The sequence below is a fragment of the Thamnophis elegans genome, chromosome 14 (assembly GCF_009769535.1).
Source record: "Thamnophis elegans isolate rThaEle1 chromosome 14, rThaEle1.pri, whole genome shotgun sequence".
Taxonomy (NCBI): Eukaryota; Metazoa; Chordata; class Lepidosauria; order Squamata; family Colubridae; genus Thamnophis; species Thamnophis elegans.
The window spans coordinates 28,320,832-28,347,487 of NC_045554.1; the positions used below are offsets into that span (position 1 = coordinate 28,320,832).

At 43.3% G+C, this 26,656-nt stretch overlaps 1 protein-coding gene across 1 annotated transcript in view; it reads right to left on the reverse strand.

Moving 5' to 3' along the window:
* Positions 1 to 8,059: 8,059 nt before the first annotated feature.
* Positions 8,060 to 26,656, reverse strand: part of AMFR (autocrine motility factor receptor) — a 44,401-nt gene continuing 25,804 nt past the window's right edge. The window contains 11 exon segments of the mRNA XM_032230809.1: positions 8,060 to 8,265; positions 8,268 to 8,324; positions 8,327 to 8,364; positions 10,893 to 11,077; positions 12,017 to 12,100; positions 15,914 to 15,954; positions 15,957 to 15,984; positions 15,987 to 16,049; positions 18,417 to 18,520; positions 21,029 to 21,117; positions 21,119 to 21,217. Of these exon segments, the coding sequence (XP_032086700.1) occupies positions 8,219 to 8,265; positions 8,268 to 8,324; positions 8,327 to 8,364; positions 10,893 to 11,077; positions 12,017 to 12,100; positions 15,914 to 15,954; positions 15,957 to 15,984; positions 15,987 to 16,049; positions 18,417 to 18,520; positions 21,029 to 21,117; positions 21,119 to 21,217 (835 nt within the window). The 3' untranslated portion in view covers positions 8,060 to 8,218.

Genomic DNA, 26,656 nt, shown 5'->3' on the forward strand with positions numbered 1-26,656 from the left:
ACTGGAGGATGGTTTTTATGTTTTTTTGTGCGTTAATATTTGTTTGTTAAAAAAAGAAGTTATGGGTGCTCCATCATTGAAGGCTTTTAAGAAGACAATGGACAGCCACTTGTCTGGAATGGTAGAGGGTCTCCTGCCTGGACTAGATTAGAAGACCTCCAACATCCATTCCAACTGTTATTCTGTTTTATTTACTTACTGAATGTTCTGAATGGAGATCAAAGCTCAAGAAATTATTCATAATGTATATTAGAGCAGCGTTTTGCAACCATGGGAATTTTAAAAAGGGGACTGCCTAACAGTGCAGGGTTGATCTCATCTTCCGCTGGGTGGGCCATGCCCATAGCTGGTATCCAGCCTCAAAATTCTGCTTGGTGTTCTGACTGAGGCATCACAAAATCATGAAGCAGACTCCTTGTCCCGACAAAACCCTTTTTTTATGAAGCTAATGTGAATTCTACTCATTCACAACCAGCAAAATCCTGGCAAACAGCCTCTTAAGGGTGAATTTACAACCACAGACCTTATCAGGGTTGGAGAGCTGCCAGGCTGATATCTTCCAAATGCCATGCTATACAAGAAAATACTTGGCAAGGAGTCTCTGAGAGTCACGAGCAGATCTTCACACTAATTAATCAACTAATTGTCTCCTGCAAACTCCACTCCCCTTTTGCTCCTCTTTATTCCCTATGGGAGGGGCCATTCACCGTCCACCTGTGCCTTTACTCCCCAGTCAGCCCTTGTTCCTTAGCTGTCCCCTTCTCCTGGCAGCTCTGTGCATGCGCACACTGGGAACAGGCTCCAGCTGTTCTTCTGCCTCATTGATGTCCAACTCTGAAGGCAGCTGATAACTGGCAGACAGCCCTGGCCCCCTCTCTGCCTTCGACACAAGGCCATCATCAAAGCCTTCCCCAGACTCCAAGAGTAGCCCATGTTCCTCCCCAACCTCCTCACTGTCCAAATCTGCTGTCCACGCCGCTGGCTGCTGTCGGGCAACAACAAAAATCTCCTCATTTATCCCTTGGCCTTGTGCACATATCTGGCTGGTGCCTTTCTCTCCCTACCACCTACCAGGTTCAAGTAACCTCTGATGCCAATCAAAGCTCGACTAGCAGATCCATCCTCCACCCACGAAGCCCTTCCAGGTTCTGAAAGTTGCCTCCCTGTCCCTAAAGTGGCAGGGGCCTTGTGTTGTCATAGGAGCTCATGACCCAGCCTCAACATGGATCAGAGCCCTCCGCCGATTGTGATGGCGAATGGTGCTGACAGCTGCTCCGGGCACAGCAATGGCCCTTCCGAGATCTTTTAGCAAAGTCACAGCTGTGATTTTTTGGCCACAGACGGCTGGTTGTCGGGAAGTGCGGGAAGCGGAACAAGGAAGTGTACGAAATCACTCTCTCAGGTTCGGCTCTTATCTTCAGAGCGCAAGGCTTCCTTTCTCCTTACTGCACCAGTGCAGTGCGCCTTTCCGTGTATCAAGCAAGACATGTAGAGACGGTACAGGGAAAATAACTCTGTTTCTAAAAAGATCACGGTGTGAATAACATTTTCAAGCTGGACAGGCGAGTCAACCGATGCCATGATAACAGAGTAAGAGAGCTACCGTTTTTCGGAGTATAAGATTCTCCAAAGTATAAGACACACCTAGCTTTTGGAGAGGGGGAAAAATAGGGGAGGAATCAGCTTCTGCCTCCCAGCAATTTGCCTCCTTGCAACAAACAGCAAACAGTACAGACAATATGCACTGTTTGTGGTGTTACATTTCAGACTATACTTGTACAGATGCTGTTAAAATGGATGTTCTTTCTGAAAGTATAGTTATTCTATGCTATTTAAAAGAAGATACAATAGCACTGGGCCTCTTCAGATCAAGCATTTATTTTCAAAAGCTTCTTCATTTTGTAAGCTGTCTAGAACAATAATAAAGCAGTCTTTAAAAAAAGAAGTCTAATAATTTGAACATTCTATAGGCATTTATAGTTATTGACTTACCTCCTTGCAGCAAACAGCAAACAGCCTGATTAGCACAAGAAAAAAAATCTGCCTCTGCCTCCCAGCAATTTGCCTCTTGGAGCAAACAGCAAGTTTCACTTTCAATTTCAGTATGGGCCTCCCAATCATCAGCTGTTTCAGGCTGCAGGATTTTCTATAGCCTATTGCAGCCTCTGCAAGCCCCATTTTCCTTGTTTGCTGCAAGGAGGTAAATTGCTGGGAGGCAGAGGCCAAAGGGTGGGGGATGGTGGGTGGTGGGTGGGGCTACATTCAGTGTATAAGACGCACCCAAATTTTCACCCTTTCTTAGGGGGGGAAAGGTGCGCCTTATACTCCAAAAAATACGGTACCTATAATTTTTCATGGTCCACTCATTCTCTCTCTTCTTTTTCGAAGCTTTTCAATTAGTAAGCATCGCATTACCCAGTCCTGAATCTTTGTACTTTTAATTCTGGGATATTTCAGACTATAATATTGTTAAGAGAGGGAGAAAACGTAAATGGAATTCCCAGAATTCCATAAAATTTATGGAAATTCAATGGTGAAAAAAAGTAAGGTTCTACATTTAGGCAAGAAAAACGAAATGCACAGGTACAGTTTAGGTGGTACCTTGCTCAATCGTAGTAACTGTGAGGGATCTTGGAGTCCTAGTGGACAACCATTTAAATAAGAGCCAGCTGTGTGCAGCAGCTGCCAAAAAAGCCAACACAGTTCTAGGCTGCATAAACAGAGGGATAGAATCAAGATCACGTGAAGGGTTAATACCACTTTATAAGGCCTTGGTAAGGCCACACTTGGAATACTGCATTCAGTTTTAGTCACCACAATGTTAAAAAGATGTGGAGACTCTAGAAAGAGTGAAGAGAAGAGCAACAAAGAGGATTAGGGGACTGGAGGCTAAAACATATGAAGAACGGTTGCAGGAACTGGGTATGTCTAGTCTAATGAAAAGAAGGACTAGGAGAGACATGATAGCAGTCTTCCGAAATCTCAGATGCTGCCACAAAGAAGAGGGAGTCAAGCTATTCCCCAAAGCCCCAGAAGGCAGGACAAGAATGGGTGGAAACTAATCAAGAAGAGAAGCAGCTTAGAACCAAGGAGAAATTTCCTGAGTGTTAGAACAATTAATCAATGAAACAGCTTGCCTCCAGAAGTTGTGAATGTTCCACCACTGGAAGTTTTTAAGAAGTAATTGGATAATGATTTGTCTGAAGTGGTGAGGGTTTCCTGCCTAGCAGAGGCTGGACTAGAAAACCTCCAAAGTCCCTTCCAACTCTGTTATCTATGAAGATGCTATGCAGATAGAACATAGAACAAAGAATGGTATCATTAGAAGAAATACTGCCTCTTTGAGGCAAAACCTCATACATCGCCCAATTGGCTTTGTGCCTAAAGCAGGACCAGAACATAGAATAATAAAGTTGGAAGGGACCTTGAAGCCCACCCCCTGCTCAAGCAGGAGATTCCTATATCATTCCAGACAAATGGCTCTCCAATCTCTTCTTAAAAACTTCCCATGTTGAAGAACCCCAACTTCTGGAGAAAGTCATTCCACCGATTTACTTCCCCCCCCTAACAGGAATTTCTCCGCAGTTGTAGGTTGGTTCTCTCCTTGATTAGTTTCCATCCATTGTTTCTTGTTATGCCTTCAGATGCTTTGGACTCCCTTCTCTCTGGGGCAGCCCCTAACATATTTGAAGACTACTATGTCTTCCCTATAGGGACGTGGTGGCTAAGTGGCTGAGACGCTGAGCCTGTCATCGAAAGTTTGGCAGTCCGGCTTTCGAATCACATAATGGAGTGAGCTCCCGTTACTTGTCCCAGCTTCTGCCAACCTAGCAGTTCGAAAGCATGTAAAATGCAAGTAGAAAAATAGGAACCACCTTTGGTGGGAAGGGAACAGTGTTCCGTGCGCCTTTGGTGTTGAGTCACATGGCCACGGAGATCTTCGGACAGCGCTGGCTCTTCGGCTTTGAAACGGAGATGAGTATTGCCCCCTAGAGTCAGGAACAACTAGTTCACATGTGCGAGGGGAACCTTTACCTTTTACCTTATATCTTCCCTAAGCCTTCTCTTTTGAGCTGTTGGAAACAGGTTCAAGAAACAGATTTCCCTTCCTGCAAAATGGGAAAATTGCAAAAAGCACGGAAGGAACACAGATATATTTGTTTTCCGTTCCCACACCTTTGCCAAAAATATCCAGGAGGAAATGGCCCCTGCTTTAACGGAATTTAAACCTGCTTAATGGGACTCATTCGTGGTCAACCAAGCTTAACATCTTAATGCAAATGTAACAGCTATTGGGACATTTGACACACGTTAAGAGGGTTGTATGAACAGACATTCCATTACATATAAAAGCCCTTTTAAAAAAAAAGCTCATTTTTCTCATCCTCCTGCTGAAATAGGTCATTCTGCTGAAGGATGCAAGGAAAGGTGCCATCTAGTGGTAGCGGACCTAACTACTTTGGAAGAGAGAAAAACATATTTCAAAACAATCGATCCATTTCATAGCGATCCACGAATTATGAAGAAGGGGGGACAAAGTGGGGGGGCATGCTTGGGAAACGGAAACAGCGGTGGGTTTCTACAGGTTCGGACCAGTTTGGCTGAACTAGTAGTAACTTGGCAGCTTGGGTTGCTGGACCCGGTGGCAACCCAGCCTGCCACGCCTCCAAATTGGTTCTCATACGGCGACACCATCTTGATTTTCAGCTCCTCGCATGCGCAGAAAAATTTTCTCTGCGGAAATGTAAATTTTTCCCCTTTTTTAAACGTTTTGCGTATGCACAGACCTTTTTAGGTGCAAATTTTTTACGCAAAGCATTTTTTGCGTGCCGAACCGGCAGTATGGCGACAGGAACTCATCCCTGAACGAAAGTAAGTCCTGTGCCATCTTGAGAAGCTGCTTCAAGGTCAGATGGAAGAAGGAATAACATTCCTTTCTCAGAGTCAAGGACATCTTGGATTGCACCCAGAGGGTTGTGACTGGGAGGCATGTCCAGTTGGGATGGGGACTGATTGGACCAGAGTGGGTTCCTACCAGTTCGCACCTATTTGGTAGAACCGATTCGTCAAATCTACCGAACCGGTTAGAAGAGGTTCCACCAGTGGACCCGAAAGCAGACCACACTTACAGAAGAGGTTCCAAAATTTTTTGAAACCCACCATTGGTCCTTGGATATGATTATTCTACACTATCATGCTCATATTTATAAAACTCAGTGCCTCTGTGAAAGGTAAGGATGACTACTGCGTTTGTGGTGCAATCAGAACATTGCATATGTTGAAGTTGTTTTAATGCAAACCAAAGATGCCTTTTAAAAAACAAGTTTACATCATATTCTTATGCATGCCAGTGGTGTGTGAGGTAATTTAAGGTGGTTCTGACAAGTGTCGTCGGCATCTTCATATCCGGTCACATGGGTGGCAAGCCACTCCCACCCGGTCACATGGGTGGCAACCCACTCCCACAAATGAGGCCACACCCACAGAGTAGGTTCGAACAATTTTTGAAACCCACCACTGGATTGGACCATGTGATGGACATGTGGGTGCTGGACTTTCATTTGTGTGGGGAAAACCTGGAAGTTTTCAGAGTCAGGTTTTCCCAGAGATGCCAATATGACATCTCTTTTTGTGGTTAGGGTTTTGATTTTAAACCCCTATGTTAATCTCATTACAGGACATGCTCTTCTGAGGAGGGGAGGCCTGTCAGGTCTGGGAGCCATTTTGCCTTGGGACTTCCAGCCTGCCACATTCAATGCTGTGGGAAAGGAGGAGGGGCAATTATATGGAGTATGGGAGATATATAGCCATAACAATATTCCTTTCTCAGAGCGTCAAGGACATCTTGCCCTGCACCTGGAGTGGTGTGACTGGGAGGCATCTCCAGTTGGGACAGTGCCTGACTGGACCATGTGACGGACATGTGGGTGCTGGGTAGGGGCTTGACTTTCGTTTGGGTGGGGAGAACCTGGAAGCTTTCAGATTCGGCTTTTCCCAGATGTGCCAATATGACATCTCTAATGGGACTTTGAGGAAATTCAAGCCTTGGAGTCTTTTTTCATAGGGGGTCTTACTTGGAACCCTGACACAGTGATTCGCTTAACAACGGTGGCAAGAAAGGTCTTAAAGTGGGGTAAAACTCACTTAAGAAATGTCTCACTTAACAACAGAAATGTTGGGTTCAACTGTGGTTGATGCTGGGACCACCTGCAATTTATTATGATGAACCGCTCCGCTCCTTCATATGGAAATGCCACCACATCAAAATAGAAATTCAGAACGAAGCTTTGCTTTCAGCGAAGAACTAAACTCTCAGCCGGGACAACTGCATAAGCTTTGCAATACCAAATGTTCGCACACTCACCTGCAGAGCTCAGAGGTTTTCCTGAGGTGAAACTGACCAGTGGGAAACCGGGGTGAAGGGAAAGGGTCAGAAAAAGACCACAGAAACCTTTCCAACACTGATCGAGAGTTTTATTGTCCTTTTTTTAAAACAATAAAAACGAAGAGCTGAGTTCTGAGCAAAACTGAACCACAAAGAGAGTCTGTATTTTTCTTTCCCCCTTCCAAAGTTTAAACAGCACTGAAAAGTAAGGCTTTGCAAAGGGGTATATCAAAATAAATTATCTTCACTTAAACACTGTCCAGTTTTATTACACAGTATTCACCTTTAAACGTCCTAAAAACCTAGCAGTGAAAGAAATTCTGTTTTGTTTCTGTTTTGTTTTTTTCCCGTTAATACTGGGCTCCTTTCTGGATACGGGGGATAGTCCTGAAACACTTAAAAATTGCTTGCCTTGCGTTGTAAACTATTTATGGAGCCAAAAACCTAAGAAGCTTCCGACAGAGTTACTAGCAATTTAGGGATTTGACCACTACTGGAACGTACTTAACTCCATATCAAATAGCCCTCGAGTCTTTTAAACCTGCACATCTTATCAAGCTAACGTTATTGCAAAATGTACACTTAAAAAAATAGATTTTTGCGTGCTACCTCGCCTGTCCTACGGAAATGCCGTCATCTGAACATCAGCAAGGGAGTTCTCTGCCATTTAACTCCAAGTTGAATTTGCTTTGCTTTGCCCTGCTTGCTGTGCTGAAATGCTGCACTAAAAGGCAGCTGGCATCTTCCTCGCAACTGGGTTTTCTAATGGTAGCCTCAGTTAAAGATTGAATTTTCTCGCCAGCCTCTCAAGGAAAGCAACCCAGAGACGATTCAAAACTTTCCACACGAGCAAAGAGGGGGGAAGTTTGAACGTCTGGCTTTGAGTTGCTGGGAAACTGCGGCAAAACTTTTGCTCCTATGCAACTCCTGCAGATTACATGCGCTGCTTCCTTGCCCTAAACTGTCGAAATGTCACCTTTACCCAAACAATGCTGCATACGCTTGGGATGGGTGGAAATAGCAGGCATGTTTGCTTACAGAAGAGAGGAAGAGGAGGAGAGGAAGAGGGGAAGAGGAGAGAGGAGGAGGAGGAGGAGGAGGAGGAGGAGGAGAAGGAGAAAGAGAAAGAGAAGGAGGAGGAGGAAAAGAGAAGGAGAAGGAGGAGAAGGAGGAGAAAAAAGAGGAGGAGGAGAGGAGGAGGAGGGAAAGAGGAGGAGAGGAGATGGAGGAGGAGAGGAGGAAGAGAAGAAGAGAAGAAGTAGAGGAGGAGAAGTAGAGGAAGGAGGAGGAGAAGGAGGGGAATGAGAGGAACAGGAGAATGGAATGACAATTTCTTTTTAAAAAATAACCCTTCACTTCTCACTGTATTCTACTCCTCCTGAAAAAACCTTCATAGAGGGGAAGTCATATCCGCAAGGGACACTTTCACGCACACTGTCCACAAGCCACATGTCCTCCCCTCGCTTCCTCCTCCCCCTCTGTGCAACACACGTAAGCTTGGAAAGTTGTCCCTTGGGTCACGAAGAGGGGTGGGGTGGCCTGGGTGACCAAATTAGGCCACCCCTAAAAAAAAAATAAAGATAGGCAAAAAACCCAACCTGGAAAAAAAACCCAATCAACCCGAGGAAAAGGTGAATTGGTCAGCCGTCCAAACACTTATGAGCGATCACATGCTTTTTTTTTTTTTTTTTGAGAGCGGAGAGGCGACCCAACCTGATCCCTGCTTCTCAGAGCTGCGGGTTTTTTTCTGAGCTCGGAGAGAGATCCAGCGAGAGAGCACCGCGGGACGACATCGAGGTTTGCGTGTGGGGGAAGGAACGGCGGACAGAAGCGTTAGGAGGATGGATGCTGTTTCTGTAACCTTCGCTCAGCTGCGGCGCCAACATCCTGCGTCGTAATGTGATGGAGTGGAGGCTGGGCCTTCCACCTGGGAGGAAAAGTCCGGTGTGGAATCATCGAAGCTTTTGTTAAGGTAGCGCCTGGAAAACAGGATAGAATAGAATTCTTATTGGCCAAGTGGATAGGACAGGACAGAACAGATAGAATTCTTTATTGGCCAAGTGGATAGGATAGGATAGGATAGGATAGGATAGGATAGGATAGGATAGGATAGGATAGGATAGGATAGGATAGGAAGGACGGACAGGACATGACAGGACAGAATCTTTATTGGCCAAGTGGAAAGGACAGGACAGGACAGAATAGAATTCTTTATTGGCCAAGTGGATAGGACAGGGCAGATCAGGACAGAGAACAGAATAGAATTCTTTATTGGCCAAGTGGATAGGACAGGACAGGACAGGACAGAATAGAATTCTTTACTGGCCAAGTGGATAGGATAGGATAGGATAGGATATGACAGGATAGGATAGGACAGGACAGAATTCTTTATTGGCAAAGTGGAAAGGACAGGACAGGACAGAATAGAATTCTTTATTGGCCAAGTGGATAGGACAGGACAGATCAGGACAGGACAGAATAGAATTCTTTATTGGCCAAGTGGATAGGACAGGACAGATCAGGACAGAACAGAATAGAATTCTTTATTGGCCAAGTGGAAGGATAGGATAGGATAGGATAGGATAGGATAGGATAGGATAGGATAGGACAGGACAGGACAGGACAGAATTCTTTATTGGCCAAGTGGATAGGACAGGACAGATCAGGACAGGACAGAATAGAATTATTTATTGGCCAAGTGGATAGGACAGGACAGATCAGGACAGAACAGAATAGAATTCTTTATTGGCCGGCAAGTGGATAGGATAGGATAGGATAGGATAGGATAGGATAGGATAGGATAGGATGGGATGGGATGGGATAGGATAGGATAGGATAGGATAGGATAGGATAGGATAAGATAGGACAGGACAGGACAGGACAGGACAGAATTCTTTATTGGCCAAGTGGATAGGACAGGACAGGTCAGGACAGGACAGAATAGAATTCTTTATTGGCCAAGTGGATAGGATAGGATAGGATAGGATAGGATAGGATAGGATAGGATAGGATAGGATAGGATAGGATAGGATAGGATAGGACAGGACACGACACGACACGACAGGACAGAATTCTTTATTGGCCAAGTGGATAGGACAGGACAGGTCAGGACAGAACAGAATAGAATTTTTATTGGCCAAGTGGATAGGACAGGATAGGACAGAATAAAATTCTTTATTGGCCTAGTGGATAGGACAGGATAGAACAGAATAGAATTCTTTATTGGCCAAGTGGAGAGGAGAGGATAGGACCAATGTTCCCTCTAAGCTGCGCGGCCGCACACGTGACAAGAAATTGCCGCGCAGCAGTTTCCATCCTGGCCCTTCGCTGCAGAATCGAAGCAAGTTTCAAGAGGTTGCAAAACCCGAACAACAAAAGGAGTTGAGGACGACAAAGTAGGGAGAAGTTGTGAGAGGTAGAAGAGAAGAGGGCAATTTGGGAGGAGGGGAATGGGGAGAGAGAGAGGGGGACAAAGGGATGAAAAAGTGGCGAGAAGGAAGAAGCGACGGCCGGGTGGAAAAATACAGCATAAGACAATAAAGGGAGAAGGGAAAAAAAGGACTGAGTGATAGGCTTGAAATGTTCCAGCTGTTCTGAGGTTGAGTAAACATCTGGGCATGGAGAAGCTTTCCCCAATGTAAGGGGAGGGGAGCAGAGAGAAGAGAAAGGCACACAAACAGAGCATCTACAGAGTCCAGAGTGACAGCAGAACCAACAATCACATAGTAGTATCAAAATATCAAAGCATACCTCTTCACTTAATATCTTTCAAATCTCAGATTTCCTTTGGCTAAATCTTCTCACTGGATCTTCCAGGAAAGACTCTGTAAATGTATTGCTAAATCCATCTTTGTTCCTGCACTCTTCTACAGTTAGGGGAACCACGGGACAGAAAATATCTGTTCTGATCGAGGCTTCCCAAAAGCCTGAAGCAAACTCCTTGTCTGGACAAAAACCCCTTTTATTAATTGATTGTGAATTCTGCTCATTCCCATCCAGCAAAGTCTTTTGAGGGAGGATTTATAGTCACAGACCTTATCTGGCTTGAAGAGCTGCCAGGCAGATATCTGCAAAACTTGGCAAGGAGCCTCGGAGAGCCAAGAACCAATTAAGCAAAAATTGTCTCCTGCAAACTCCACTCCCCTTTCGCTCCTCTTTTATTTCCTCTGGGAGGGGCCATTCATTGTCTGGCCTTACTTCCAAGTCGACCCCTGTTCTTTAGCTCTTCCCTTCGTCTGGCCACTGCGCATGCGCATGCTGGGAACAGGCTCCAGCTGTTCTTCTGCCCCACTGATCTCCGACTCTGAAGGCAGCACATAACTACCAGATGGCCCTGGCCCCCTCTCTGCCTCCAATGCACAGCCCTCATAAGAGCCTCCCCCAGACTCTAAGACTGGCCCATCTTCCTCCCCAACCTCCTCACTGTCCGAATCTGCTGCCTGCTCCGTTGGCCACTGGTGGGTCACAACAATATCACAACTGCACAGAGCATCCTTCAGACACACACCTGCGTGCTTGTTGCAACAGGTCTTCCTTCCTCTGAAGCAGCATCCGCTGCCTCTCATCTGCTGACTTGGAAAAGCGACTGCCTCTCACTTCGAAGTCTTCTGTCTCGACTGCTTCGGCTTCCATTTCATTAAACTCCGCCGCGTCTTCCAGCCTTGAGCTGAGCTCAAGCGGGATCCTTTCCGTCTGCCATGCAGGACAAAAGGGGGAGGGGGGAGAAAAACAAAGCCCATTTGCATTTGTTCATTGATTAATTCGGTCGGTGCATTTATTACAGCCACAGAGCACAAAAGGAAGAAAATTGGCAATAGCAATAAAATGCATACAAAAGGAAAAGAGGAAAACAGCCTAAAAGGTTTTAAAATTGGGCATCCCTGACCTGAAGTAATTGATTCAGCCAATTCCCTACAGAGAAAACTATCTCTGTATAGATAGCAATAGCACTATACAGTGCTTTGTAGTCCTCGCTAAATGGTTTACAGAGTCAGCCTCCTGCCCCCAACAATCGGGTCCTCATTTCACCCATCTCAGGAGGATGGAAGGCTCAGCCAACCTTGAGCCTTTGGTCGGTATCGAACTGCTAGCAGTGGGCAGAGTTAGTCTGCAATGTGTGCATTTTACCCACTGTGCCACCAGGGCTCAATAAATAGATAAATAGACAGAAAGAGAGAAAGCTACACCAATAGCACTTAGATTCATATACCGTTTTACAGTGCTTTCCAGACCTCTTGCCCCCAACAATCTGGGTCCTTGTTTTACCCACCTCGGAAGGATGGAAGGCGGAGTCAACCTTGAGCCAGTCAGGATTGAACAGCTGGCAGTGGGCAGAGTTAGCCTGCAATACTGCATTCTAACCACTGCTCATCATGGATGGATGGATGGATGGATGGATGGCACTTAGCACTTAGACTTACAGTATATACCACTTCACAGTGCTTTACAGCCTCTCTAAACAGTTTACAGAGTCAGCCTCTTGCCCCCAACAATATGGATCCTCATTTTACCAACCTTGGAAGGATGGAAGGCTGAGTCAAGCTTCAGCTGGTGAAAATCGAACTGCCTGCAATACTGCATTCTAACCACTATGCCACCACTCTTTATTATACCCTTCCTTTGCCACATTACCTCCATGTCCTCCTCAGCATCTTCTTGATCGGTATTCTGCCTTTCTATAGGATTGTTCAATGCTGGTCGGATACTGTCAGAATGCTGTGCATGTTTAAAAAAAATAATTAACTGATGTGGAAAACATGAAACTTCCTTTTTTGTAAGCATTTTAAATTGTGTTATGGATCCTGCTGAAACTCCCATTTTGAGGCCATGGAACATACCGACTGATTATTTTTTTAAATTCAATTTTTTTATCAGAATAGAAAACACACAAAAAAAAGAAAAATAATAAGAAACTAGGGGAGGATAAAGGGAAGAAGAGGCACCGTAGGGTAAAAGGGAAAAAGGAGAAGAAAAACATTTGACTAACATTTTACTCTTTCCAGCAGAGTAAAAGATAATAACATTACAGCCTCAAATTTTTGCTTTTACACATATATACTAGCCATTTCTATAACTACAAACCTGTTTAATCAGCAAAACCCCAAATCTATTTCATTTTCCCCCCATCTCAAGCACAAAATCCAGAAGTAGTTTCCATGTGGAAACAAAATTAGATTATTCTTGGCTTTAAATAAAGCAATCAATGTAACCATCTCTATTTTTTCCTTGTGGAAAATAATGTATATTTGTATTTGCAATTATCAATCTTTATAAACTATGAAGTATAGTTTATAAAGATAAATATGTCATTTATCAAAACCTGCAAGGCTGTAAAGATTTGTCTATTATCTGTCTCCCTCTCCCTCTATCATCTTATAATTCACTCACTTGTCTACCTACCTACCTACCTCTATTTTTATCTATTTCTATCTACCTATCATCCAACCAGCCAGCCAGCCGTCTGTCTGTCTACCTATCATCTACGTATCTACCTATCTTCCATCTATATCGTATCTATCGTATCTATCTGTCTGTCTGTCTGTCTGTCTATATACAGTATCTACCTACCTATCATCTATCATCCATTTATCTGCCTGCATCTCCTTAAATAGATAGATCTATCATCATTATCATCTATCATCCATCTCTCTCTCTCTTCTTCCTTCTATTACCTATCTCTCTCTCTCTTTCTCTCTCTCTTTCTCTCTCATATCTATTAAAACTATCATATCTCTCTCATCCTCTCATACTATCTTTATCAACTATCTCTATCTATCTATCTATCTATCTATCTATCTATCTATCTATCTATCTATCGTATCTACCTACCTCACCTATCATCCATTTATCTGCCTCCTTGCCTGCCTGCCTATCTCCTTAAATAGATAGATCTCTCATCATTATATCTATCATCCATCTCTCTCTCTCTTCTTCCTTCTATAACCTATCTACCATCTATCTACCATCTATCTATCTATCTATCTATCTATCTATCTATCTATCTATCTATCTATCTATCTATCTACCTACCTACCTACCTACCTATCATCTATCTATCTATATCTATCTATCTATCTATCTATCTATCTATCTATCGTATGTACAATTCAGGAATATTGTGTGTAATCTGCACCATAGATATTTTGCAAAATTAGCTGAATGAAAACTGCATGCTCTGAATTCCCAGTTCCTTTTGTAAGAGTTGTTCAGAAGCCCACGGAAGGAAGGTTTTTAAAAGCCTGTGTGGCCTTTACCAAGTGGACCAGACAAGAAACCAGGTAAATTAATGCTACTTTATAGTAAGGCTACATTAACAGAACCGTGTAAGTCTGAGCTCCCCCTCTTTTAGAGCATGAAAAACTGGCAAAGGTCCCTTCTGAGCCTCTTGCTCCATCCACTATAAAGCTGCGGGCTATGCCCTCTCTTATCTGACCATTTCCTAGGCAGCATCTCTTGGCCCCACCTCCTAACGTTTTTCCCACATACCATTACATTATGTCACAACTCTATGGTAGCTTCTTATGTGGTTATTGCACACATCTGACAATTAAACAAGTTAAAACAAATAAGACAAATGGACACATGAAAACTTGAAGAGATCAATCTACAAAATCATCTTCCTTTGAAAAGAATATCTGGCAGTTATCTGATTATTTTGTTCCCTATGTCTTTTGGAAAACAAATGTGTTGCCTTAAAGCTCCAACACTATAAACCTATATAACTGGACACGTCAAAAAGAGGGCTGTGGAAATATCTACAGACCCTTCACATCCTGGACATAAATTGTTTCAACTCCTACTCTCAAAATGAAGCTATAGGGCTCTGCACACCAGAACAACAAGACACAAGGACACTTTTTTCCCCAACTGCCCTCACTGTGCTTAACAACTAATCCCCACAACACTATCAATTATCTACTAAGACTTTATTACTATTATTCTTCTCTTCCTTCCTACTACCTATCTCTTTCCTAGTGCCTATCTCTTCCCACTTATGACTATAACCATGTTGCTTGTACCTTTACAATTTATATTGTTTGTTTCCTAGTTGATTTGATTGCTTATTAGTAACCTAAGACTATCACTAACGTTGTATCTTATGATTCTTGATGAATGTTTCTATTTTATTTTTCTTTATCTACACTGAGAGCATATGCACCAAAGACAAATTCCTTATGTGTCTAATCACACTTGGCCAATAAAGAATTCTATTCTATTCTATTCTCTAATTCTATTCTATTCCACTCTACTCCATTCTACTCCACTCTTCTTCCTATTCTATTCTATTCTATTCTATTCCACTCCACCTATTAAAATTCTAATTCTATTCTATTTCTCTCTATTCCTATTATATTCACATTCCATTATTCTATTTATTCTATTCTATTCTATGTCCATGATGATGGGAAATAATCAGGGTTCTTTTGGGGGCAGGTTTTCATTGTAGAATAATCTGAAAAGTAATTTGCACGTTACTCCAAAAACCCAACCCTTTGTTCTTTTCAGGAAAGCCAACAACGTTCAGAGTTGCTTAGGTGGAGCAGTAAAGACTCCGCACAACCCATCCCAGGTTGGACAAAACTCAACCACACAAAAGAACCTCAAATGGGTGGAGTTGACCACACAGGCTTTTCAAGACTTTCCATGGGTTTCTGAACAACGCTTGCAAAATGAAGTGGGAATTCAGAAGCTGCAGTTTTAATCCATAGATATTGCAAAATATCTATGGCATAGAATGCACACAGTATTCCTGAATTAAATATATGTATTTTAAGAAGGAGAGAGAGAGAGAGAGGTGGATTTAGATAGGATAGATAGATAGATAGATAGATAGATAGATAGATAGATAGATAGATAGATAGATAGATAGATAGATAGATAGATGATAGAATAAATAGATGAAGGGGGATGATAGAGATGGATGATAGCAATGGATGAGAGATACTGGATGGATGGATGGATGGATGGATGGGTGGGTGGATGGAGAAGGAAGGAAGGAAGGAGAGAAAGAGAGGGAGGGAGAAAGAAAGGAGAGAAAGAGAGAGAAGAGTAGTTAGATGGATAAATGGAGAGAGAGAGATACAGACAAACAGACAGACAGATGATAGGTGACAGAGAGAGATGGATGATAGAGATGGATGATAGATACTAGATGGATGATGGATGGATGGATGGATTGGAGAAAGAGAGAGAGAAAGAAAGAGAAAGAGAAGAAAGAAAGAAAGAGAAAGAAGAAAGAAAGAAAGAGAAAGAAAGAAAGAGAAAGAAGAAGAAAGAAGAAAGAAAAAGAAGATTAGACGGATTAGGTAGGTAGATTGGATGGATGGATGGATGGATGGATGGATGGATGGATGGACGGATGGAAAGAGAAAGATACAGACAAACAGAAACACAGATGATAAGGGACAGAGAGAGAGTGATGGATGAAAGAGATGGATGATAAATAGGCAGGCAGGCAGGCAGGCAGGAGGGAGGAAGGGAGGACAGAGAGTATCTTGCCCAGTTCAGGGTCTCTTGTGTTGGGCCCACCTGTGTTGGGAAAGGCACCTGGATGCGTCCCTCTAAAATATGTCCGTTGTTATTTCTACCGAGCGGGTCAGCGCTGCAGATCCTGGAGGATGAGGTGGTAAGGAACCTGAGGGAACATCTCCTGGATTTGATGGGCCTAGGAAAACCATGCCAAAATGCTCAGTATTGCTCAGGAATTAAACCAGTTACGAAATCTCCAACCATCCAGATTGGCATTATTTTTTTAAAGAAATAGAAATGTAAGTTCAGCGTATATTAAAAAAAATAAGACAAGGGGGAACATGGGCACTTTTGGGTAAGAAGCAGCATGAATTTTGAGTGGTGGTTTGAGACCGCTCTGAAACATAGCAAGGACCTGGAGGAACAACATGCTGTTCTGACCAAGACTTTCCGAGAGCATGAAGCAAACTCCTTGTCTGGACAAAAACCCCTTTTATTAATTGACTGTGAATTCTGCTCATTCACATCCAGCAAAGTCTTTCAAGGGAGGATTTACGGTCACAGACCTTATCTGGCTTGGAGAGCTGACAGGTCCATATCTGCCGGAACTTGGCAAGGAGTCTCGGAGAGTCACAAACCAATTAAGTGAACTAATTGTCCTGATAAACCCCTTTTATTTAATTCATAGTTAATTCCTCTCCAGCAAAGTCTTTCCTCTCCCACAGTCTTTCAAGATAGTTCACAATTACCAACCTTTATCAGGCTTGGAGAGTGACCAGGCTGATATCTTTCAGACGCTGCAATACTTGGCAAGAATGCAGGAATGAACTAATTTTCTCCTGCAAACTCCACTCCCCTTTGCTCCTCTTTATTTCCTCTGGGAGGGGCCATTCATTGCCTTACTCCCAAGTTGACCCTTGTTCTTTAGCTGTTCCCTTCGTCTGGCAACTCTGCGCATGCGCACAGTGGGAACAGGCTCCAGTTGTTCGTCTGCCTCACTCATGTTGGACTCTGAAGGCAGTTGATAACTGTCAGACGGCTCTGGTCTCCTCTCTGCCTCCAACACAGAGCCCTCATCACAGCCTTCTCCAGACTCCAAGACTGGCCAATGTTCCTCCCCAACCTCCTCACTGTCCGAATCTGCTGCCAACTCTGCTGGCAGGCCACAACACATGCATTACATAAGATGACAGTTCCTAGAAATATTTTCTCTATAGGTAGTCCTCGACTTACAGCAGTTCATTTAGTGACCATTCAAAGTTACGACGACACTAAAGAAATGACTTACGACATTTCTCTTCACCCTTACAACTGTTGCTGCATCACTATGCTCATGTGATCAAAATTTGGTTCTTATTTATGACGGTTGCAGGGTCCCGGGGTCAACTAATCAACTTCTGTGACCTTCCGACAAGCAAAGTCAATGGGGAAATCAGATTCACTTAAAACTGTGTTGCTAACTTAACAACTGCATTGATTCACTTAACTGTAGCAAGAAGGGTCGCAAAATGGGGCAAAACTGTCTCATTTAGCAACAGAAATTTTGGGCTCAATTGTGGTCGTAAGTTCAGAACTACCTGTATTTGGCCCAATATTTCTCAATCTCAGCCACTTCCAGGTCTGGACTTCAACTCCCAGAATTCCACAGCCAGGAGGTAAACCTTTTGGTCTCAATCATTTATTCCACAGCAGTGTGTCAAGATTGCTTTACTTCTTCTGAGCTTTTATTGCTTTTTCATCTTGCCACTCGAGCAGGAAGAGGGAAAATGGAATGCTAAAGCTTTCATCTATGGACTGTGAGAGCCAAGGTCACTGCTGTCGGTGTTAGACGGAGATTGTTCTCATAACAAAAGAAAGTCTTACAATTGGACCGTGTGAATACCCAGGGTGGGGAGAAAGAGAATCTATTGTTTAAGTAAGTGAGCTTTTGTGCAGGAAAATCAGAGCCAGTTTTGCTTCTGTAGTTCTGAGATGGTGTATCCAATAAAGTTAGACTTTTGGGAATTCAAAGATCCCGAGGGTGTTTCCTCCTTTTGGATTTGTTGGTTGGACTGTTGACACAGTGGACTATAGTTTGTAAATGTTTATGCTATAAGAGAGGGTTTGGTTAAGCTTTAAAAAGGTAAAAGGTTCCCCCGCACATATGTGCTAGTCGTTCCTGACTCTAGGGGGCGGTGCTCATCTCTGTTTCAAAGCCAAAGAGCCAGCGCTGTCCTCCATGGTCATGTGGCCGGCATGACTAAATGCCGACGGCGCATGGAGCACTGTTACCTTCCCATCCAAGGTGGTTCCTATTTTTCTACTTGCATTTTTATTTGCTTTCAAACTACTAGATTGGCAGAAGCTGGGACAAGTAACAGGAGCTCACTCCATTACGTGGCACTAGGGATTCGAACTGCTGAACTGCTGACCTGATCGACAAGCTCAGTGTTTTAGACACTGAGCCACCGCGTCCCTTGTTTAAGCTTTGGAGCCCCCCCAAAACAGATGATGCTACCAAAATGATTTCTTGATCCAGGCAACAGCTTCCAAACTATAAACCAGGGGAGGGGACGGGACTCACCATGGCATTGAGCTGAGAGTTGCTGGCCTGAGCGATTCCAAGGAGGTTGGTGGTGTGCATCACCTCGACTGAAAAGCTTGGGAGCCAGCTAGCAATGCGAGACCCTGGAGGAGAGAAATCAGAAGATCTCTGAAAGACCCTTCCCATTCATTGTCCTTTGTTTTCCAAGTAACTTAAGGTATGGAGTGCCAACATTTACAAAGGTAAAAATCCAGTTGATGTTCAAGAAATGTACTGTAAAACAAATGGTTCTTCCCAATTCTGTTGAGCTTTAGAAAGTCTGTTAAGGTCATGACATGTATGAATCATAGGTAAAGGTTCCCCTCGCACATCTGTGCTAGTCGTTCCCGACTCTAGGGGGCGGTGCTCATCTCCGTTTCAAAGCCAAAGAGCCAGCGCTGTACGAAGACGTCTCCGTGGTCATATGGTCAAATTGACTAAACACACTGAAGGTGCACAGAACACTGTTCCCTTCCCACCAAAAGTGGTCCCTATTTTTCTACTTGCATTTTAATGTGCTTTTGAACTGCTAGGTTGGCAGAAGTTGGGACAAGTAACGGGAGCTCACTCCATTACCTGGCGCTAGGAATTCGAACTGCCGAACTGCCAACCTTTCTGATCGACAAGCTCTGCATCTTAGCCCCTGAGCCACCGCATCCCTTGTATGAATCGCAAGAATGCTTATATCATAAATGGTCCTGTTCTATGGAATATTTTCCCATTAGAGGTGAGATCCAACAAGCTTGTACTCAATCCGGATAAGACCGAGTGGCTGGTGTGTTTCCCTCCTACTAATTGGCCAAGTTTTCCATCTCTCAGGCTGGGGGGTCAAACAGTACGCCCCTCAGACAGGGTTCGCAATTTGGGAGTCCTCCTGGACCCACAGCTGACTTTTGAACACCACTTGTCGGCTGTGACCAGGGGGGCATTTGCCCAGGTTCGCCTGGTGCACCAGTTGCGTCCCTACCTGAACCGGGAGGCCCTCACAACAGTCACTCGTGCCCTTGTGACCTCTAGACTGGACTACTGCAACGTGCTCTACATGGGACAGCCCTTGAAGAGCATTCGGAGACTTCAGCTTGTCCAGAATGCAGCCGCGCGAGCGATCGGGGTGCACCTCGGTTCACCCACGTAACACCTATCCTCCGCGAGCTGCACTGGCTGCCTATTGGTTCCGGATACGCTTCAAGGCGCTAGTCGTCACTTATAAAGCCCTTCATGGTATTGGACCTGGGTACTTGAAAGACCGCCTGCTGCCAATTACCTCCACTAGACCGATTAGATCCCACAGATTAGGCCTCCTCCGAATTCCACCCGCCAGCCAGTGCCGACTGGCGACTACCCGGAGGAGAGCCTTCTCTGTGGCTGCTCCAACCCTCTGGAACGAACTCCCCGTGGAGATTCGAACCCTCACCACACTCCAGGCCTTCCGCAAAGCCCTTAAAACCTGGCTGTTCCGACAGGCCTGGGGCTAAAGAGCTGTTGCCCCCGTCTTGAATGGTATGACTGTTGTGTGTTTTAAATTATGTATTGTTATGTTTCGTCTTTATTTTCTGTCTGTACCCCCTTCCCTGATTTGAATTGTGACGCCCTGAGTCCCCTTCGGGGGAAAAGGGCGGCATATAAGTATAATCAAATCAAATCAAATCAATCAAATCAATCCGCCCCTGCCCCCTTGACCACCCAGGAGAGTCTGGTTCTTCCACTTGGCCTGGCCCCCTGATGGGTCTCACTACATTAGGGCTGGCTGACGAGACAGAGAAAAATTCTTACGTACCCAGACTGCCTGTCATCTTGGTTTTTAATTTTCATGTTTAGGCTTTTATTGTCATTTTAAATTGTTTTAGCACTTCAATAAAAGCTAAATAAATTTACATCCTAAGCCACCTTATTAGTAGGATGCAAAATTCAAGGGAGGGAGGGAGGGAGGGAGGGAGGGAGGGAAGGAAGGAAGGAAGGAAAGAATAGCAGGAGGGAGGGAAAAAGATGGATGAATGGAAAAAGAGGAGGGAAAATGATGGAGGGAGGGAAGGAGGAAGGAAAGAAGGAACGAAGGAAGGACAGAATAGCAGGAGGGAGGGAAAAAGTTGGATGAATGGAAAAGAGGAGGGAAAATGAGGGAGGGAAGAAAGGAAGGAAAGAATAGCAGGAGGGAGGGAAAAAGATGGATGAATGGAAAAAGAGAAGGAGGGAAAATAATGGAGGGAAGGAGGGAAGGAGGAAGGAAGGACAGAATAGCAGGAGGGAGGGAAAAAGTTGCATGAATGGAAAAGAGGAGGGAAAAATGAGGGAGGGAAGGAAGGAAGAAGGAAGGAGGGAATAGCAGGAGGGAGGGGAAAAGATGGATGAATGGAAAAAGAGAAGGAGGGAAAATGATGGAGGGGGGAGGAAGGAAGGTAGGAAGGAAGGAAGGAAGGAAAGAGCGAATAGGAGGGAGGGAAAAAGATGGATGAAAGGAAGAGAAGGAGGGAAAAAAGAGGAAGGAAGGAAGAATATTTGTAGCTCAGGATTGAGAGGAGGGGTTCTTGAGGCTCTCAGAGCAGTAGTAGCTGCTACTTTTTCGGATCGGTTCGAAAGAACCGGTAGTTGTGACCTGGGGGTGGTGAACTCACCGTCAAAGTGGAAGAAGTGATTGTGCTGGTTGAGATGAGGTCTTCCTTCAGCTGCTGCCACGGGGGGCAAGTTTTCATCCAGGTTCTCTCGGGTGGTCCTCCGGAGCTTGCTGGTTGTCCGCAATATTCAGAGACATCCTGCAGGTCGGACAGGAGGTGTCTTGCTCGAGCCAGGAGCGCAGGCAGGAGCTAAGGATCAAGAGAGAAATTTAGATGGATTTCCTACGCGGGAAATGAAAGTTTGTATGTTTGTCTTCGTTCGTAATGAAAGGAATGTTTGCATGATGAACAATTGAGCGACCTAGGAATGTCTAATTCCTTGATGGCGAACCTATGGCACGTGTGCCGAAAGCGGCACATGGAGCCATGCTGCCTGGCACGTGCAGGGTTGCCCGTTCCAGGTTTCTGGGGTGCATGCACAAGCACCGATCAACTGGAATTTGTGCATACGGCAATACCAGAAACCAGAAGAGCTGGTGTTCATTTTCCAGTGTGAGTATGTGCACTGGGCAGCTGATTGGCGCATCCGCATGCGTGGCAGTAACTGGAGGACTTGCTGGCCAGCGTGCATGTGTGTGCTGGGAACCAGAAGTACATTTTCCAGCATGCGTGTGCCCCCTGGGCAGCTCCTCCTCCTGCTTGCGGCCCAGACAATAGTGTGCACAAGAGCATAGCACCCGCACGCACTGCTCCCTTTTGGGCACTTGGTGCCACAAAAGTTCGTCATCACTGGTCTAGTTTATTAAAGGGAAGGGGCCATCATAACTGTCTTCCAGTACAGGTAGTCCTTGATGTACAACAGTTCATTGAGTGACTATCCAAAGTTACAACAGCACTAAAAAAGTGAAGTTGTCAAGTTGTCATCAATAATAATAATATATTTTATTATTATTATTATTATTATTATTATTATACAATTGTATCACAGCGGCCAGTTGTTTCACCGGATTTGGCATTGGTTACTAGTCGGGCCCCACCCAGGGGTCTAGGACGTCGTAACGTATTTTCGTAATATGCGTGCATATTTATTATTGTTGTTATTGTTATTATTATTATTATATTATCTGGTTAATCTTTGGTGAGATTCACAGCCTTTGGGGCTGGTTGGTAGCTCAACAGCTCGAGTCCTAACCAAGGACCTAGGAACTATTAAGGTAACGTCTGAGGATATAAGCTGTTCCAAGTAGGGTGGTTTTTTGTAGAATCAAAATGTTCAAGTCTGATAAATTTAAAATTTCCAAATAGGTAGCCCTTTAGGTATTGCTCCAAGGGCTCCAATTACAATCGGGACAACATACAATTTCTTTTTCCACAGTCGCTCAACCTCAATTTGCAAGTCCCGGTAGTTTGTGATTTTTTCTTCCTGCTTATTTTCAATTCATGCATCACCAGATATTGCAATGTCAATGAACCAAACTAATTATTATTATTATATACTTTATTCATTAAACATGAAAGTCAGCCAACTGAACATTCAAAAATGCATCACAAATACCAGTGACTGGTGCTAATGATTGATACGGTTTGCTGCCAGCGTCCTAGGTATCAACCAAGTGCCTTCTTAAAATATAAGATGTTCCGAGTAGTGAAGTTTTTTGCAGTTCCACTGGTGTTATTATAGCAGGAAGCTGCAATTTGTTGATGTATCTTGTAAAATTCTTGGACATGGTGCCAAGTGCCCCGGTGACAATGGGTATCACTGTTACATCATCATCATCATCATCATCATCATCATCATCATCATTATTGAATGGTTAATCTTTGGTGAGATTCACAGCCTTTGGGGCTGGTTGATAGCTCAACAGCTCGAGTCCTAACCAAGGACCTAGGAACTGTTAAGGTAACGTCAAAGGATATAAGCTGTTCCAAGTAGGGTGGTTTTTTGTAGAATCAGAATATTCAAATCTGATAAATTTAGAATTTCCAAATAGCATGGAAGCCCTTTGGGTATTGGTCCAAGGGCTCCAATTACAATCGGGACAACACACAATTTCTTTTTCCACAGTTGCTCAACTTCAATTTGCAAGTCCCGGACTTTGTGATTTTTTTCTTGCTGTTTATCTTCAATTCGCGCATCTCCAGGTATTACAATATCAATGAACCATACTTTTTTCTTTTCAACTATTGTTATGTCAGGTGTGTTGTGGGCCAAGTGCCTGTCAGTCTGAATTCTTCAGTCCCACAAGATCTTGACTTTCTCATTCTCTAAAACCTTCTCAACCTGATGGTCCCAGTGGTTTTTGCTGTACTCAAATCCAAACTTTTGGCACAATTTCCAGTGAATGATCTTAGCAACATGGTCATGGCGTTGTAGGTAGTCAGTTTGTGAAATGTTGCTGCACCACTGATCAAGTGGTCGACTGTCTCATCTTTCTCATTACAGAGGCGACATTTGCTGTTGGTGGTAACATGTTGAATTTTTGCCTTCATGCAGTTTGTGGCTAAGGCTTGTTCTTGAGCTGCCAAAATAAAGCCTTCTGTTTCTTTTTTCAGTGCTCCTGATCTTAAACCAGTTCCAAGTTAGCTTTTGGTCAGCTTTGCCTTCAATACTTTTCAAATATTGGCTATGCATAGCTTTGTTTTTCCAATTTTCAGCTCACTTCTCAATTACATCTTTCTTATATTTAGCTTTTGACTTAGTTGTCTTTAAAAGGCCTCCTTTATTTACTTCTTTAATTGTTGGTTCTTCTTTTCTGGATGTAATCATTCAAGCTGTTTTCTTCTTCTTCCACAGTCTGTTTTACTTGTAGGAGTCCTCGACCACCCTTGCTCTTGGTAAATATAATCGGTCAACATCACTTTTAGAGTGCAAAGCATGATTCACTGTCATAAGCTTCCTTGTTTTTCTGTCCAACGCCATCTGGGTCCAGTCAATTATTCCTGCAGAGTATCGAATCACAGGTATAGGCCAGGTATTTATGGCTTTTATGATGTTTCCTCCATTCAATTTGGACTTTAATATCTTGCGAATTCATTGAATGTACTTGGCTGAAGTTAATTCCTTGACTTTATTATGCATTAAGTTAGAGGCTTCTAAAATCCCCAAGTACTTGTAGCCTTCTTCTGGTTTTACTGCCTTTATCATTTCTTAATTCTCAAGTTCTAGTCCGTCATCTTCTATGACCTTGCCTGTTTTGGTTGCCATTGTTACACATTTGTCAATTCCAAAGTGCATACTAAAGTATTGGCTAAATTCTTTTGTGCTTTCAAATAATACATTCAGTTCAGCTTTTGTTTTACTAAACAGCTTCAAGTCATCCATGTACACCAAGTGCGAGATTTTCAGTTTTTTCTTTGCAAGTTCATATCCACGGTTCATCATCTTCAAAATGATTGCCAGTGGTAGCATTGAGAATATAAAAAGTAGGGGTGAAAGGGAATCGCCCTGGAAAATGCCTCGTTTAATTTCAACTTCACCCAGTACTTCTTCATTAGCTATAAGCTTCATTTTCCAGAGGTTCATTGAAGCTTCCATGAATTTTTGTATGTTGCTGCTGATGCCAAAGATTTTCAGGCATTTCTTGATCCAGCTATGGGGAACTGAATCAAATGCTTTCTTATAGTCTATCCAAGCCATGAACAGGTTGGTTCGTCTTTTCTTTGAATTCTTTAGGATTAGTTTGTCAACCAGCAGTTGGTCCTTTGTTACTCTTGAATTTTTAAAGCATCCTTTCTGTTCTACAGGAAGCAAGTTATTTCTTTCCAAGAATCCATAAATTTGGTTTGCAATGATACAAGTAAGGAGCTTGTATGTTGTATTTATTATTATTATTATTATACAATTGTATCACAGCGGCCAGTTGTTTCGCCGGATTTGGCATTGGTTACTAGTCGGGCCCCACCCAGGGGCCTAGGACGTTGTAACGTATTTTCGTAATATGCGTGCAGATCCAAGCAGTGCGGCTTTTTGCATTTGACTGATGGTGATTTTGTCAATTTTTAACTGTTTTAAATGTAATTCCAGTGCTTTGGGAATAGCACCCAGTGTGCCAATTACCACTGGAATTACCACTGCTGGTTTGTGCCATAGTGTTGAATTTCAATTTTTAAGTCCTGGTATTTTGCAATTTTTTCATGTTCCTTCTCAGCTACCCTGCTATCACCTGGTATTGCAATGTCTATGATTGTGACCTTATTTTTCTCAACCAGTGTGATGTCTGGTGTATTATGTGCCAGTATTTTGTCTGTTTGTATGCGAAAATCCCACAAGATCTTGACCATCTGATTTTCGGTGACTTTTTCAGGCTGATGTTCCCACCAGTTTGTTGCTGTTTTAATATTATAATTTTTGCACAAATTCCAATGGATCATTTGTGCTACTGAATTGTGCCGCAATTTATAATCAGTCTGCACGATTTTTTTACAGCAGCTGAGTATGTGATCAACAGTTTCATCAGCTTCTTTGCAAAGTCTGCATTTGGCATCATCAGAGGATTTTTCGATTTTGGCCTTAATGGCATTTGTGCGGATAGCTTGTTCTTGCGCAGCCAGGATTAGTGACTCTGTTTCTTTCTTTAATGTACCTGTTGTTAACCATAACCAAGTTTGTTCACTGTCCACTTTATCTTTTATTTTTTCCAGAAATTGGCCATGCAGTGCTTTGTTCTGCCAACTCTCCATTCTTGATTTTATCATATGTTTTCTGTATTCTTGTTTCGTCTGTTGGGCCTTCAGTAGTTTTTCTTCTTTACTTCAATTAATAGATGTTCTTGACTTTCTTTAAATAATCAGCCAGTGCATGTTTTTCTTCTTCAACTGTTTGCTTCACTTGTAATAATCTTCTGCCACCTGATTTTCGGGGCAGGTACAGTCTATCAGTATCACCACGTGGATGTAAACTGTAGTGCATTGTCATTAGTTTCCTGGTTTTTCGGTCCAAAAGGTCCAAATCAGCTTGTGTCCAGTTAACTATACCAGCTGTGTATCTTATAACTGGTATTGCCCAGGTATTTATGGCCTTGATTGTATTTCTACCATTCAATTTAGATTTCAAAATTTTCCTAACTCTCTTGGTGTACTCTCGCCTGACAATAGTTTTTACTTCTCCATGCTTGATGTTATCCAACTGCAGAATGCCTAAGTATTTGTAGGCTTCATTTTCTTTGCATTTAATTAATTGGCCATTGGGCATTTCAATTCCCTCACATGCAGTGATTTTGCCCCTTTTTATGGATACAGTGGTGCATTTTTCCATGCCAAACTGCATTGAAATATCGGTGCTGAATACTCGGACTGTGTTTGTCAATGATTGGATTTCTATTTCTGACTTTCCATAGAGTTTCAAATCATCCATATATAGTAGATGCGAATTTTTTTCAGCTTCTTTAGCTGTTTGGTAGCCTAATTTCATTTTTTTTAAGATTACTGATAGTGGGATCATTGCGATGATGAAGAGAAGAGGTGAAAGTGAATCACCCTGGAAAATTCCTCGCTTGATATTAACCATTCCGTAGATCTCATTCCCTACTGCCAACTCAGTTCTCCATTGTTTCATCGCCTTTTCAGTAAAGGATGTAATGTTTTTGCTAATGCCAGTTGTTTCTAAGCATTTATGATCCAACTATGTGGCAGTGAGTCAAATGCCTTTTTGTAATCAATCCAGACCATATTCAAGTTCGTTTTTCTGTT